Below are 14,534 nucleotides of genomic sequence, written 5' to 3'. Positions count from 1 at the left end.
GTTGAAAAATGGAGGATCTGAAATTTGGTTTCAAGAGGCTGAGGTAACTTTTGTCAGCCACATAATCGAGCCGTAAAGTGAGATTCGATAGTCACAATGTCAACAACAGTTGCAGTAACAGTTGTTGTTCTCCGGTTCTACTGCCCTCTCTTGAAAGCACAATGATTTTGTCACCTTATAATTATTGTATTATTTATTTCGCAGCTGACGTCATAGACAAAGACATTGGCAAAACACACAGTGATCCGGATCCATGTGTCCGGCATTTTTATAATGTGCTAAAGAGAAGTCATTTGGGGACCGCACCATACAAACATGGACCTCCCAACCAAACTTTTATACCACGAATCGTGATAAATATATCGAAATTATATTAAGCTAATGATCTTTATCGAGCAAAGTTTTTCCTCCAACGTTGGATCACGCCGTTGACACAACCCATCTCTGATCCAAAGAAAAGCCCAACACGAGCTGCAGAAGAATTCAATTGCAAAAAGACAGGGGGCGTCCAACTCCGATACCAATTCCGTAAAAACACTGACGTTTCTTCTTTCTTTTTTTTTTCATTTTTGGGCCTACGTACAACTCCAACTCGAAGCCTTAAAGGTTCGATCTTTGCAGATCTACGGTCGCCATTTTCGTCCCGCCGGACATCGGCCGATTATCCATAACGGAAACCGCCGAGAAATGACGAAAAAGATGCTCTCGTCAACGAGAAAAAATTAAGAAAAAAAAGAAGGGAAAAAGAGTGGGGCAAAAAAAATTCTGTAATAATTTGAGGAAACCACTGTCGCCTACTCTGAATATAAAACCCCCACTCACCTCTTCCTACTCTCTCCACTCTCTTTCCCCAGTTTTGCCCTCTCTTTCACTTTCTTTCTTCTCTAGACTTAACCCCTGCCTCTCCTCTGCCCTCGGCTTTCACCATTCTCTTTTTCCTCTGCATAAAAAAAAAACAGGGGAATACGCATAAAAACCCAGAGAAAAAATGCACAGAATATGTAGCGTGGAATCTGAAATCGCTCTTCGTCTTCCTCTGGCCTTGCTTTCTTGCGTTTAGCCTGCAATGGAGGTCTCCTCTGATAAACCCACCAGAGAATAAAAGGTGGGGAAGGAAGAATCCCGAGGGCCAGCAGGAAAAAACCCCCCTTTTTTTCTGGTCCTGTTCTATGGCAGCAGCAACAGAGCCGTCCCAAGAGGTCTTCTCATGGCTCAAGAATCTGCCTTTGGCCCCGGAGTACCACCCCACGCTCGCCGAATTTCAAGATCCGATAGCTTACATTTTCAAGATTGAGAAGGAAGCCTCCAAGTACGGTATCTGCAAGATTGTGCCCCCTGTGCCCCCCGGCCCGAAGAAATCCGCCATTACCAATCTGAACCGCTCTCTGGCTGCTCGCGCCTCGAGCTCCGAGCGTCCTAATTCCAAATCCTCACCCACATTCACTACCCGGCAGCAGCAGATCGGGTTCTGCCCTCGGAAGCCGTGCCCTGTCAAGAAGCCCGTGTGGCAGAGCGGGGAGAACTACACTTTCCAAGATTTCGAGACCAAGGCCAAGAGCTTCGAGAGGGTTTACTTGAGGAAATTTTACAAGAAGGGGTCTCCTTCGGCTCTCGAAATCGAGACCCTTTACTGGAAGGCGGCTGTGGACAAACCCTTTTCCGTGGAGTATGCGAATGACATACCCGGTTCGGCTTTTCCGCCGATACGTTCGAAGAAGGGGAGGGAGACAGGGGAAGGTATGTTGACTGTCGGGGAGACCAATTGGAACATGAGAGGGGTCTCGAGGTCGAAAGGGTCGCTGCTGAGGTTCATGAAGGAGGAGATACCGGGAGTCACTTCACCTATGGTTTATGTGGCTATGATGTTTAGCTGGTTCGCTTGGCATGTCGAGGACCATGACTTGCACAGCCTGAATTACTTGCACATGGGGGCTGGGAAGACTTGGTATGGTGTGCCAAGAGATGCTGCAGTTGCATTTGAGGAGGTTGTCAGGGTTCAGGGGTACGGAGGAGAGGTCAATCCACTTAGTGAGTCCATGTCCTGGCCTAAATCTTGAGTATCCCCTGTTTTTGCATGGCTTTACATTTTCACCTGATGTTTGTATGGTTGCTTCACTTTCTATCAGTTGTTTGGTTGTTGATAGGCTAGCTATATCTCTTCGGACTGCCGTATCATCTCTCTCTCTTTCTCTCTCTATATATATGCTGGCGTTGGTTCCGTCACGGGATTTTCTGGTTAGAGAAGAGGTTAAATCTTTTAAATAGGATTTGTTACATCGTAATCTCTAATGCTCTGATCGAAAACTGCTGGAACAAGTGAGGGTTTCGGTTTTTGACCTTAGTGTTTAAAATAATTATTGAGGAGCTAGGGGATGAGAGGAATGCAGATTCATGAGGTTTGTCCGTCATTGGAATTTGTTTGTTGTGCGGGGTGGTTAGCAAGGATGCAATAGTCGGATGTAATGTGGATGTGCTAATAAAGTAAGTGAACAGAGTGAGTTAAAAATAGCAAGAATATTAAAGATGGGACAACAAAATGTCAGTTTCTGATCCCTGGAGGTTTGGACTTTGCTGCGGAGTTAGAGGAGAAAGATAAAAATTCTTGCAAGACCATCTTGGGATTTGTTGACTGTCACAGGACATTGTTAGCCCATTCCTTCCGTGTTTTGTCTCACTTTGACTAGGAGTGAAGAATGATGTCGGATATACTAGGTCATTCACTTAGGATTCAGGAATGGATCAATCAGGTTTATTGACATGGAGAAATATGCACACTTTATCTTGTCTCTTGAGCCTGCCATGAGAAGGATAGCATCATGAGTCTTTGCATGATCGTGCATTGTCTCATCAATTTCAACATTATTTCTGGATTTATTTCTGATTAACCTTTCTTGTTCACCAGTGGCATAATTGCTGTTACAAAGCAGTTGGTTATGATGACTGAGTTTATGTTTCTAAATTTTTATTGTCATGGTCTTATCAGTTACATTTGCCGTTCTTGGTGAGAAGACGACAGTAATGTCTCCCGAAGTGCTTGTGGGGGCAGGAGTTCCATGTTGCAGGTGACCTAGCTCATTTTGGAGTGTTATTTTCTTTGTCTAACCACCTTTGCTTGTAGCTAAGAAATACTGGACATGTCTGCTAGAAATCATCGTGCTAGTAATAGTTTGCACTCAATAATATTGTGATTTATGTATTGCTGAGATGGATACTCTAGTAGTTATTCCTGAACAAGATATTCTGTCAGGCCCTTTCACCTTAGTAAAGAAAATGGAAATGCTTGAGGACATCTTGTTAATGATATGTGAGTCAGTTAGTTGGTATCGTGAATATAATGCATCAGTCTATATCAATGATTTTTTTTCCCCTTGATCAGATTGGTGCAAAACGCTGGAGAATTTGTTGTCACTTTCCCTAGAGCCTACCATTCGGGGTTTAGTCATGGTGAGGCAGCTTGTTTATGTGACAAGTCCTGATCGGAAACAAATATCTCATGTCTTTGCAGTGGTCATGATTGTCTTTTTTCATATCTTTCCAGGGTTTAATTGTGGAGAGGCAGCTAATATTGCCACTCCCGAGTGGCTACTATTTGCAAAGGAGGCCGCTATTCGAAGAGCTTCAATTAATTATCCTCCCATGGTGTCACATTTTCAGTTACTTTATGACCTGGCTTTAGCATTTTGCTCAAGGTTGCCCCAACACCACTTCACATTTTATCAGTGTTAATTCTTCCATTAATGCTTACCTACATTTGCTCAGATTTAGAATCTATTACTTATCATGAATTAAACTCACACTGCAGTAGATTAGATCAAATATTCTTTGAGGACAGAGTTTGAAGTTCCATTGTTTGTTGATCAGGGTTCCTACATGCATAAATACTGGGCCACGCAGTTCTAGATTGAAAGATAAGAAAAAGGGTGAAGGAGAGTCCATGGTCAAAGAGCAGTTTGTACAGAATTGTATCGAGAACAATAAACTGCTTCATATTCTTGGAAAAGATTCTACCGTTGTACGTCTTCCTGAAAGTTCTTCAGACATTTCTGTTTGTTCAAACCTACGTGTTGGATCCCATTTAAGGGTGAACCGCAGCTTGTCTGAGGATACTATGACGTCTCATGGGGGACTGGTGTCTGACAATCTTATTGCAGATAGAAAACAGACCATTGATTTAGTAGATGATTTGTACTCAATGAAAGCGTTTTCCTCCTTTTATGAGAGGAAGAGGATTTTGTCAATGTACGGAGCTGGTGATATTCACCCACCTAGAGACGGCGAAGGAGATAGTAAAGCACAAGGCGATAGGTTGTCAGATCAAAGACTCTTTTCCTGTGTCACGTGTGGAATACTGACCTTTGCTTGTGCTGCCATTGTTCAACCTAGAGAACCAGCTGCTAGGTATCTCATGTCGGCCGATTGTAGCTTCTTTAACGACTGGACTGTTAATCCTGGCGTTCCTACCAAAGGCTTCAATGTTTCTGCTGGTGCTGATATAATTGCATATAAAAGGAGAACACAAGCAGGTAGCATTTCTGAAATTATGTTTCTTGGTGCATTAGTAAAATTCTTTCTTTGGCCTGTGAGTCATTGGAGATATTTTTCGGCGATGTTAGTGTGACTTCCAAAATGAGCAAAAATTATGGCATCTCACTTGACATTCACTTCATCCCACTAGCGGCTTCCAGCATTTCAACTTATCTTCTAGTTGTCTCTGGCAAGCTTATAGAAGCCACAGTGTTGATATAGTCATGCAGGAGAACTAAACTCCTGGATGTAGTCATCTTTAGTAAGGAATTCGCGTCTTTAACTTTACCATATCATTTACTACTTATCTTGATTAACACAGTGATCAACTAGGCTCGCATGTTTTCCAATGGAACTAATTACTTGTGGCTTCTTTTCAAAGGAAATGGATCAGTAGAGGCCAGTATGCATTTGATTGCCTCATGGAAAGCAATTTTGCTTAAAATGATTAACCGTTTGTTTTATACTCTTATGACTCAGTGGAAACTCAAACAGATTTAAGTTAGCAAGTTTTTCCAATTGTGCGTGTTGGGTTTAAGTCTGAACTTGTAAAAGGACAAACACCACAACCTGAAGTCAAGATTGTTTCCCTGGATCCTCTTTCCCATATTTAATTTTAATGTCAACTTTCTCTTGTACTTCCTTTCCACCTCTCTTCTGCTTTCCTGTGGAGTTGATTTCTTTCGGACATTTGCTTAATGTATCTTTGGACCTGCCTTATGGATACTCTGAGGATATTTGAGATATCTTTTGTTATTATGTTGATCTCTGGCACATTTGCTATCATAGGTTGGACTTTATTTTGCAGTTGAAACTATTTACTTCTTTTCAGTATGGTCAAATCAGATTGAATTTATTCAAAACCTTCTATACAAAGATGGCTTATTGTAACTTCCTAGGGCTATGAACATCCTGAGCTGAGGTCCAAATATATCTCTTGTGCATCCATTCTCTGTAGTGCATCCAGCCCCTGCTTACCTTATGCCATGGATTCTCTGTGTTCATTGGATAGATTTTGAAGTTCTTCACTGACTGTGGCTTGGTCTAAATGAATTTGCAGGATCTGTTGAGAAAAGTCGCGCTGCTGCTCTCTATGACGTCTCTCCACTTCAATCAACTAATTATCAAATCCAAGAAGCCCATCAAAGCTCTGAAGCTTTTTCAAATTCTGATAAATTAAAAGGGACTTCTGCCCTTGGTTTATTAGCTTTAAATTATGGAAATTCATCTGATTCTGAAGAAGATCAGATTGATTCGGATGCTCCTAATGAGACTACTTCAAGACCTCAGTATGGTAATAATAATCTTCCTGATTCAGCGTTGCCTCCTTTCTTGCCAGAACACCACAGTGGTCCAAATGGCGGTTCTCCTCATAATTGCTGTCCCGAAATTGGATATAGAGGAGCTAACTTTGTGGATAAAAGTCATCAGACCTTTAAGTACTCTGCTAACTTTAGAGCTGATGAAACCAGATCGAGTGAAAAACATGGAAGCACAGGTTTTCCTAAATCTGATGAAGACTCCTCTAGAATGCATATATTCTGCCTTGAGCACGCCATTGAAGTTGATCAGCGACTTCGACCTATAGGAGGGGTTTATATATATCTTGTGTGTCATCCAGGTAAACATTTGCTATTGGTTTTTGTTTAAGCAGTTTAGCATTTCATTTGCTAGAAGTTCTTTTACATCCAGAAATGAATGAAAAAATGTGTTGACCTTGCTATAGTTACTTCGGAAACGAATGAAGGAGAGTATTAGTCAATTAAACTTGATGGTAGGCAATCATATGTGTCATGCATGTCTGCGTGCTTAGGCTATGATAGCCTCTGAGAACCTGCTTCCATAGCTAAAGTCACCTTTTTCACAGAAGCAAATCGTGTCTTTTAATCAGATGAATAAAGTCTAGAACCTCCCATTCTTCCAGGGCAGAGGGTTCTGCAGAGTAGTGTTACATGCACAATGGCACAGGCACAGCTATCCTGGTTTTTGCTGGCCAAGATGGTATAACCATAAGGTTTACATGCATGAGGTTTTTTCTAACTTAGGCTTCCTACTATCTTCAGATCTGACTGGTTTGTTTGAATTGTCATCTAAGCTACTCAATCATCAAATCTTGGTTCGCAGTTACTCTATTTGCATTTAAGCTCTAGCTCAATAATTGAGGCGACAATGAGCGCATCTTGACAATGAGCAAGGGATATCCATCTTTTTGCTAAAGAGAATGCATTGAACGTAATCTCTTAAGATACTTTTTATAAATGTCAACTAAGTGCAATATGTAAATTGCTCCCAGTTGTTCAATCATTTTATAACTAGAGTCCCTCTTTGATAAATGATCACTATGAGTCAAACTCAATAGGATGTTCCTTTCTTCTGTACTTTTAATTGAGGACAACGGTGGCCGTGTGTCACAGAATTACGACATTATGGCATGTCTTTAACTTTACTTGTTTGCAACTTGTGCTCATATATCTGCAGACTATCCAAGGGTTGAAGCTGAGGCAAAGTTGCTGGCTGAAGAGTTGGGAATAGATCATTCATGGAATGAAATAGCGTTCAGGGATGCTATGGGAGAGGATAAGGAAAGAATTCAATCAGCTTTGGATAGTGAGGAAGCAATAGCTGGATATGGGGACTGGGCAGTAAAACTTGGCATCAATCTCTTCTACAGTGCGAATCTCTGCTCGTCTCCTCTTTATAGCAAGCAAATGCCTTACAATTCTGTGATATACAATGCATTTGGTCGTGAATCTTCCAGCTCACCTGCAAAGCTTGATGATTTTGGTCGGCGGCCAAGCAAGCAGAAGAAAAGTGTTGCAGGTAAATGGTGTGGTAAAGTGTGGATGTCAAATCAGGTCCATCCCTTTCTGGCACCTAAGGATGCTGAAGAAGTAGAAGAAGAGAGAAGCTTCCATGCTTCGATGACATCTGATGACAAGCTTGAGAGGCAATCTGGGTTGAATAGAGAAACCACCTTGGCAACTAGAAAATTTTCTAGGAAGAGAAAAATGGCCAGAGAGAGTGGGCCATCCAAGAAAAAGAGTGTTTCTAGAAAGGAAGAAGTTTCAGATGATGCCTTAGCTGAAGATTCTGAGAAGCTCATGAGCATTCCTAAACACAAGACAGCCAAAAGCTTTAGGAGAGAGGACCCAGTTTCAGATGATCAAGTTGATGAGATTTCTTGTTTGCAGCATCAAACAATTCCCAGAAGGAAGCAAAAAAAGTTTGTGAAGAGAGGATATGCCAGCTCAGATGATGATTCTCTGGAGGACAAGTTTAAAGCGTTGCGTGGAAAGAATTTTAGAAAGGCAACCAATTTCACATCAAGTGGCGACATGCTTTCAGATGATTCACTGGAGGAGGACTCTCAGCAGCAGGGGAGGATTCTTACTGGAAAGAAGACCAAACATTATGAGAGGGATGATGTCATGTCAGATGATTCGGAGGGGAATTATAACAAGCTGCAGCATCCGAGGATCTGTAAGAAAACTCCAGCTAATGCCAAATTTGAAGGTGCAGATTCAGACAGTTCACCTGAGGATGCATTTCCTCAGCGACAGAGAAGTCTTAGAAACCGAAAGGTGAATAGAGATACTCTAAGGATTAAAAATCAAGGGAACCTGTTGGAGAAACTGAAGAAGCGAGGAATTCCTAGGGTAACAAAAGAAGTCGGTGCTCGGCATCTGAAACAGGAAAGTTCTCGCCCTCGGAGTAACAAATATGAGCGCAGTGTTGAGCAATCAGATGAATCAGATGAAGAGGACCAAGAGGGAGGTGGTCCTAGCACACGCCTGAGGAAGAGAACTGCAAAGCCTACAAAGGAAAGGAAAGCTGATAAGCCACCACCAGGGAAGAAGCAAGCTAATAATGGTAAGAAAAATGTGAAAGCTGGGCCTACTGTTAAGCGGCCTGTGGGACGAAATGATGCTAGAATGGAGAAGTTCGAGGAAGCAGAATATAAATGTGATCTTGAGGGTTGCACCATGAGTTTTGGCTCTAAACAGGAGCTCACCTTGCACAAAAAGAATGTCTGTCCAGTCAAAGGGTGCGGGAAAAAGTTCTTCTCTCACAAGTATCTGGTGCAGCACCGTCGAGTCCATCTCGACGACCGGCCTCTGAAGTGCCCTTGGAAGGGCTGTAAGATGACATTCAAGTGGGCCTGGGCTAGGACAGAGCACATAAGGGTTCACACGGGTGCCCGCCCCTATATCTGCGCTGAGCCCGGCTGCGGCCAGACGTTCCGGTTCGTTTCTGACTTTAGTCGTCACAAGAGAAAGACTGGTCACTCGGTGAAGGGCAAGGGTTAATTTAGGTGTACAAAAGAATCATCGCGATTTAAGGATTGCTAATGGGACTTTAGTGGGGCTTTAGGGGGGGTAGCATCTGGTAGGTAGAAGTGGGATTCTTCCCTGCAACTCTTCATTTGACTTGGCTGTTTATTCCATTCTGATCTGGGTCTCCATTTGGTTATTTATTTGCTAGAAGCAGAGAGCATTCTTCATTTCTTGGAACACCTAAACCAATTGTTCTCAAATGTAAATCAATGCTGACCCCGACATGCATTTCGCTGATTTCTCTTGTAGGCCTTGTTTTTCTATCACCTGTTTGCAGCTAGTCGTGATGACCGACCGGTAAATGGGCGGGGTCCGACACGATGTTTGATCGCCTGCGATTCCCAGATGTTGCTTTTCTTCATGCGACTGAGATCATTTCTTTGATTTGCATCCGCAGCTCCATAGATTCGGAAAGTCATATGTTGAACTTGGTTGGATGATATGTTGAGAGGGCAAATTGACTCTTTTGTTCCGTGGACCCTGCAGGTCAACCATTTCTCAAGCCATGTATGCTCGCAGGGATGCAAAGAAAGTCAGCTAGTCGATTCTTGATGGACATCTTATTTTAGGTCGACATGCATCTACTGATATTTCGTTTTCGTTTTTATTTCTATTCGAAAGGATCAAATCCACGCCATTCCGCTTCCAAATTTGTTCTCCCGAAATTCGATTTACAAGCACGCACTAGTCATGATACTACGTCGCATTTGTTGAAGTAATTCGTCCAATAATAATATAAAATTAACGAAAGCGGAAATTAAATGTTAACTTTCACGCAAAATAAAAAAACCTATTTAATAGAAGATTACGAAAGAGATTTGTAATAATTTCGAGTGACTTAAACACAGATATACGTATCGAGGGAGCCGTACCGGGTAATAATTCGACCGAACAGACCGCAGGAATGCTGTTAGGACATACATCGTGATGACGTCATGATTGGGCCGGTCCCAAGGAACCGGTTCGCTCCGGTCGGGTTTCCTGACTAGATCGCGGGGTCTTCTAAGAATTCCCTGCCCCCTTTCCCTCTCCCTCTCTCTTTTCTCTGCTATTCAGAAGCGCATTCCACTTTCGCCGGCGACATCTCTGCCAAACCGCCGGCGAGCACGGACGACGCCCGGGAGATCTCAACCTGAATCTCTCTCCATCGCCGCGCGATCGTAAGTTCCAGTTCGTAGTGTTAGCCAGCTTGTATGGTGATGTATATCTGTCTTTAGCCTTGTGTAGCGCACCAAGTGTTTGATAAAATTCCCAAGTCGACCCACTTTGTATCGGTAGCAGCAACAAACAACCCTGAATTTGAATTCTTAAGGTCTTCTGATTCAGGGAGGCGTCCGGTGTGTCTTTCTGCATTTGTTCAAAGCTCGAGAGCGACCATAGGTTTATAGTCCATGCCTGAAACTCATTGCATAGTATCAACACGCACGCACTTTTCCAGGCATCTTAATATTTCAGGTTAATTCGTATAAGTTGCTAGATCTCAAGAGCTGGAACAGGACACGGCAATATGTGACAGCCTGGCACAGAATATGGATAGTATAGATGGTGCACATGTTTGGCTTTCCGTGATTTTGATGGCTTGTTTGGGAAAATTTTAAAGAGGGAAGAAATTGAAGAGAACAAACTGGAAATGTAAGTGTGAAAGCAAATAAAGTCTTTCTTCCTAGTGTTTGTTTGGATGAGATGAAAGCAGAAAGGATGAAAAAGGCGTGAATATCACTTAATCAAAATGTTTTACAAAGTACATTTAGCATTATGCAGTTAGAGTTTCAAAAGGAGCAAACTGTGGTTACTTCCTTCAATTTCTGGTAAGGACACTAGGGAGGGAGGGAGGGAGGGAGGAGATCTCTCCATTTTTGGAGCAGTTGTTCTTATGGGTCCTAGGAGAAGTATTTCTGAAGAAAGATTACTCTTCCTTCCTCCTCCTTTCCACTGTCCTCAGCTTTACTTAAGTGCATATGGGTTGATGCCATTTTGATTTCAGATATAAGTCACCGTCAATGGCCAGCAATCCAGCATCTGAAACAACCGGTAATGATTCTTCGGGCTTGAAAGAAGCAGAGAAGCCTCATATTCAGCCATTAAGATTGCCTACACATGAGGAGATTCGTGGTCAGGATATTTGGAACAATTGTGCTGTTCGCAGTGTTTTCAGTGGAATCATGGGTAAGAGTTCTCATTTCTTTTGCTGCTTTTTTCCCCATTTGGTGCGTCAGACCTCGTGTCTCGTGGGTGAAATGATGTTAAGGAGCCAAATTTCGCTGTTTGTAAATATGTGTCATTGAATTGCTGCAGGAGGTGGCCTTGGGATCTTTATGGGCATGCTTCTCGGAGCACTGGACAATCCTATAATGCAGGACCAAATGAGCGGAAAGCAACAGTTCATTTACGCTGCAAAGCAGATGGGGCAAAGAAGTTGGCACTCAGCGAAAACATTTGCAGTCATGGGCTTTGTTTTTTCAGCTGCTGAGTGTGTTGTGGAGAAGGTATAGTTGATCTCACAAAATGATGGTGGATGTGTATGTTTAGTGATTGTGCTGTTGTTCTATAGCTTTTGTCCTACTGCTAATGTGTTTGGTTATTTATTACAGGCAAGGGCAAAGCATGATACCACAAATACAGTTGTTGCTGGCTGTGTTACTGGCGGTACTATGTCGGCAAGAGGTAGCCATTTTTTGTTGTCATCGTTCTCCTTTATTTTGTGAAGTGAACTTGAAACAGGAATCCTTATTGAATAATGTCTTTTGTGTACCTAGAGATAAGCACTGAAACTCCTTGTTTCACTTCATACTACTTTTTTCAGAAAAGTAGGAAGTCAAGTTTACTGCAGCATCTTTATATCATGTTTCCCCTACCTCTTTTTTTTTGGGGGGGGGGGATCTTGTTACATTGTGACATAATGGGAAAGACTGGCCTAGTAATTTTTCAGGGTGGGAGGCTGACATTGTTTTCTTAACAGGGTTGTCATCACCTCTGCCTCTTTCACTTTTTTCAAAGATCTTACTTCTTCTTCTCTTCTTATTTTGTAGGCGGTCCTAAAGCAGCATGTGCTGGTTGTGCTGGCTTTGCAGCATTTTCTGTTCTCATTGAGAAATTTTTAGATAGTCATTAGCTGAATGACATCATTCTGCTTCATTTTTATTTCCAGTCCTGGACAAGAGAAAAAGAGGGAGATGTGGGATTTTAAATTTTTAACTGCAAGATTTTGTTATTTTTTCCTTTTTGTTCACATCTTCGGTGAAGAGAGATCTCTGAACTGTACCACATCTCTGAAATGTATCAGCCTGATTCATATCTAACCTCATCAATCTATATGGTGGTGAGGATTTGTAGATTAGAATAAGCACATTGTATGCTTAGCAATTGGATAAATTATCCAAAGGAACTTTTCTTATGAAATTTGTTTGGTGATTTTTGGTGTGTTTGTGCATGTAGGATTTACAAAATATGAACTTTTGCATTGTCTTTCCATATCGCCAGCCACTAGGTACTTTCTTTCCTTCTAAATCTCATGTTGACGATTAGTTTGACTGAACAGGTAACATGTCTGAGGATGTGTTGTTGCTCACTTATGTAATTCGACTTCCAGTTTCTGGCAGTACTGATTTGTAATCAGATGCTTGTTATCAAAAGCTACTCAAAAAGTCGTGAAAAGTAAAGGTGGAGTTTGCTTACCTTAGCTTTTGGTTTGTGCGTATGGTTTTATAGGTCAAAATTGACCTATGAAAGGTGAAACTTTTAAAAGGGCGTTTGAACTCGGAGAAGAGCTTATGTATTTAATTGTATGTATATCTTGCGAAAGGATTCATACACATCAAGAATGCGACAAAGCCGATGATAAGCAAATTACCACATAATCTCTTTATTTGAAAAGGAAAAAAGGTGAGCACCAAGGTTACAATCATTCGTTGCCTCATGAGCGAGGCCGGGGTTCTGTCCCATGATGTTAATAGCCATTTGCATATTCTTGAGCCTCTCGAGAGCAGCGGTCGGAAGTTAGCCGCAGCAGAGCCATTTTCTCTGCGCGTTGAAACCAGTTTGACAGTTTTAGCATCACAAATGAGAATTTCAAGATCAAAGCAATCAAAGATTCAATAGCCGCAAGCGACGCGCCCTACCTTAGGACTCTGCTGCCTCTTCTCCTTCTTGTTGTAAGTCGAATTGCTTCTTCGAGGGGACACGTTCCTTCGAGGGGACATCATGTTCGCTGTGGTCCCGCTGGTCTTTTTCTCGTCTCTGGCCTTGTTGAAGATGACGGTAAATCCCTCGGCGGATGCCGGGTTGTTCACATCCCACTCCCCGAATTTGGGCAGTGGCCGACCTGCCTGCGGAATTGAAAAAGGGAATCCGCAAAGCACTGTGTAATGTCAGTCTTGGAAAGTCTAAATCCCCCTGCACGAGTCCAGAAGAACTTGCTGCTCCGCAAGCGGTTGAATGATAAAAAATGCAGTGCAGAAACGATCTCTTTCTGTTAGATAAATTGTTCAAAAGCACTATGTTGCTCCTTCTATCTTGTCCCAAATGAAAAATCTCCCACAAAGTAGCCATAATTCTCGTACAATCTCTCTTATATATGATTCGTCAATGAAGTAATGCCGAGGCACGCCAGAATCAGCACGACCAACATGTTCAACTCGTAACGACTCTTTCAATCGATTAAGTACCTCGATTTACACAACCAGCCACAAACTCGAGCTTCTGAAATGTTTCTATATCGACCTATGCAAAAGCAAAATAGCAGAAACTCAAGACTACGATGCATAATGGATCTTTTTTTTTCATAATGGATCTTTTTTTTAGCAGCCATTGTCCGTTCCACGATTCAACATGAACCGTGCACGAGCAAACCCAAAATCGCGCCACGAAGGGCAAACACTGCTTTTCAGTTTCCTGTCCATCAAGATACCGTAAAACGTCACGATACAAGGGATACAAGGGCGACGCGGGAGAATCTTGAACATGGTTTTCCGATCACCGACCCGGAAACCAATTGCGAAAGCAGGCATTGTCTTCGTTCGCAGACCAATATACAACCATCTATGCATGCACGCACCGGACACGATTCTAATTGGCAACAGCGTTAACGGATGAAAAGGAGCGGCGTGAGATTAAATTACCGAAGCCATACAGGACGAAGCGAGATGATGCCGAGGATCGGATGTTCTTTCGGGAGGGGAGACCGTTCTGTTCCGATGGAGAGAATTCCAGGAAGAATGGAAGTTGGAAAGAGAGGGAGGGAGGGAGGGAGGGAGGGACGTGGCCAACGCTGATTATCAGAGGAGCGACGGATGATGATAATGAATTAAAGATTCGTTTAAGTAGACGTTGATCGTTAGTCGGTTGTTCGAGACAGCTGGTGGCTGTTTTGTAAGTTGAGAAGATTATTTTCGCCCAACGAAATTCCCACCAATCGAGAAACTAGAGTGGTCGCACGCCTCCTCGATGTCGTGAAGACCATGTTGTAATTGATTCGTGGAACACGAAAAATCGAGTTCAGACCAAATTGAGTTGTGAAATTGTGATTTAAAAAGTACATTGTACCAAATTTTCTTTTCTTTCGCATTAGTGAATTTGGAGCCATGAATATTTATATATCGTGTTTGATCCTTATCGAACCAAATTTATCACGTGATAAAAGTTAATGCGTGCGAGAATGAGGTACCAAGGGTTGCTGGT

General features: G+C 42.4%; 3 protein-coding genes across 3 annotated transcripts; 2 read left to right on the top strand and 1 right to left on the bottom strand.

The window, feature by feature from the left end:
• The first annotated feature begins 834 nt into the window (after positions 1-834).
• On the top strand, positions 835-9,106 carry LOC104426201 (lysine-specific demethylase REF6). Its single transcript, XM_010039171.3, has 7 exons — positions 835-2,028; positions 2,984-3,062; positions 3,377-3,444; positions 3,539-3,689; positions 3,862-4,523; positions 5,585-6,145; positions 7,003-9,106. Exons 1-7 carry the CDS (start codon positions 1,170-1,172, stop codon positions 8,829-8,831), a joined length of 4,209 nt encoding a protein of 1,402 aa, XP_010037473.2. The 5' UTR covers positions 835-1,169; the 3' UTR covers positions 8,832-9,106.
• Positions 9,107-9,797: 691 nt separating this feature from the next.
• On the top strand, positions 9,798-12,269 carry LOC104426200 (mitochondrial import inner membrane translocase subunit TIM22-4). The gene is made up of 5 exons (XM_010039170.3): positions 9,798-10,018; positions 10,843-11,024; positions 11,154-11,344; positions 11,450-11,522; positions 11,888-12,269. The coding sequence occupies exons 2-5, from the start codon at positions 10,859-10,861 to the stop codon at positions 11,968-11,970; spliced, it is 513 nt and encodes a 170-aa protein (XP_010037472.2). The 5' UTR covers positions 9,798-10,018; positions 10,843-10,858; the 3' UTR covers positions 11,971-12,269.
• Positions 12,270-12,666: 397 nt separating this feature from the next.
• On the bottom strand, positions 12,667-14,104 carry LOC104426199 (protein NOI4). Its single transcript, XM_010039169.3, has 3 exons — positions 13,976-14,104; positions 12,977-13,183; positions 12,667-12,878 (listed from the first exon to the last, which is right to left on the bottom strand). Exons 1-3 carry the CDS (start codon positions 13,982-13,984, stop codon positions 12,855-12,857), a joined length of 240 nt encoding a protein of 79 aa, XP_010037471.2. The 5' UTR covers positions 13,985-14,104; the 3' UTR covers positions 12,667-12,854.
• Positions 14,105-14,534: the final 430 nt, after the last annotated feature.

This window comes from Eucalyptus grandis, chromosome 11, assembly GCF_016545825.1.
Source record: "Eucalyptus grandis isolate ANBG69807.140 chromosome 11, ASM1654582v1, whole genome shotgun sequence".
Lineage (NCBI taxonomy): Eukaryota > Viridiplantae > Streptophyta > Magnoliopsida > Myrtales > Myrtaceae > Eucalyptus > Eucalyptus grandis.
Note: the sequence above shows the minus strand (reverse complement) of the source record. Positions and strands in the feature narration are given on the sequence as shown.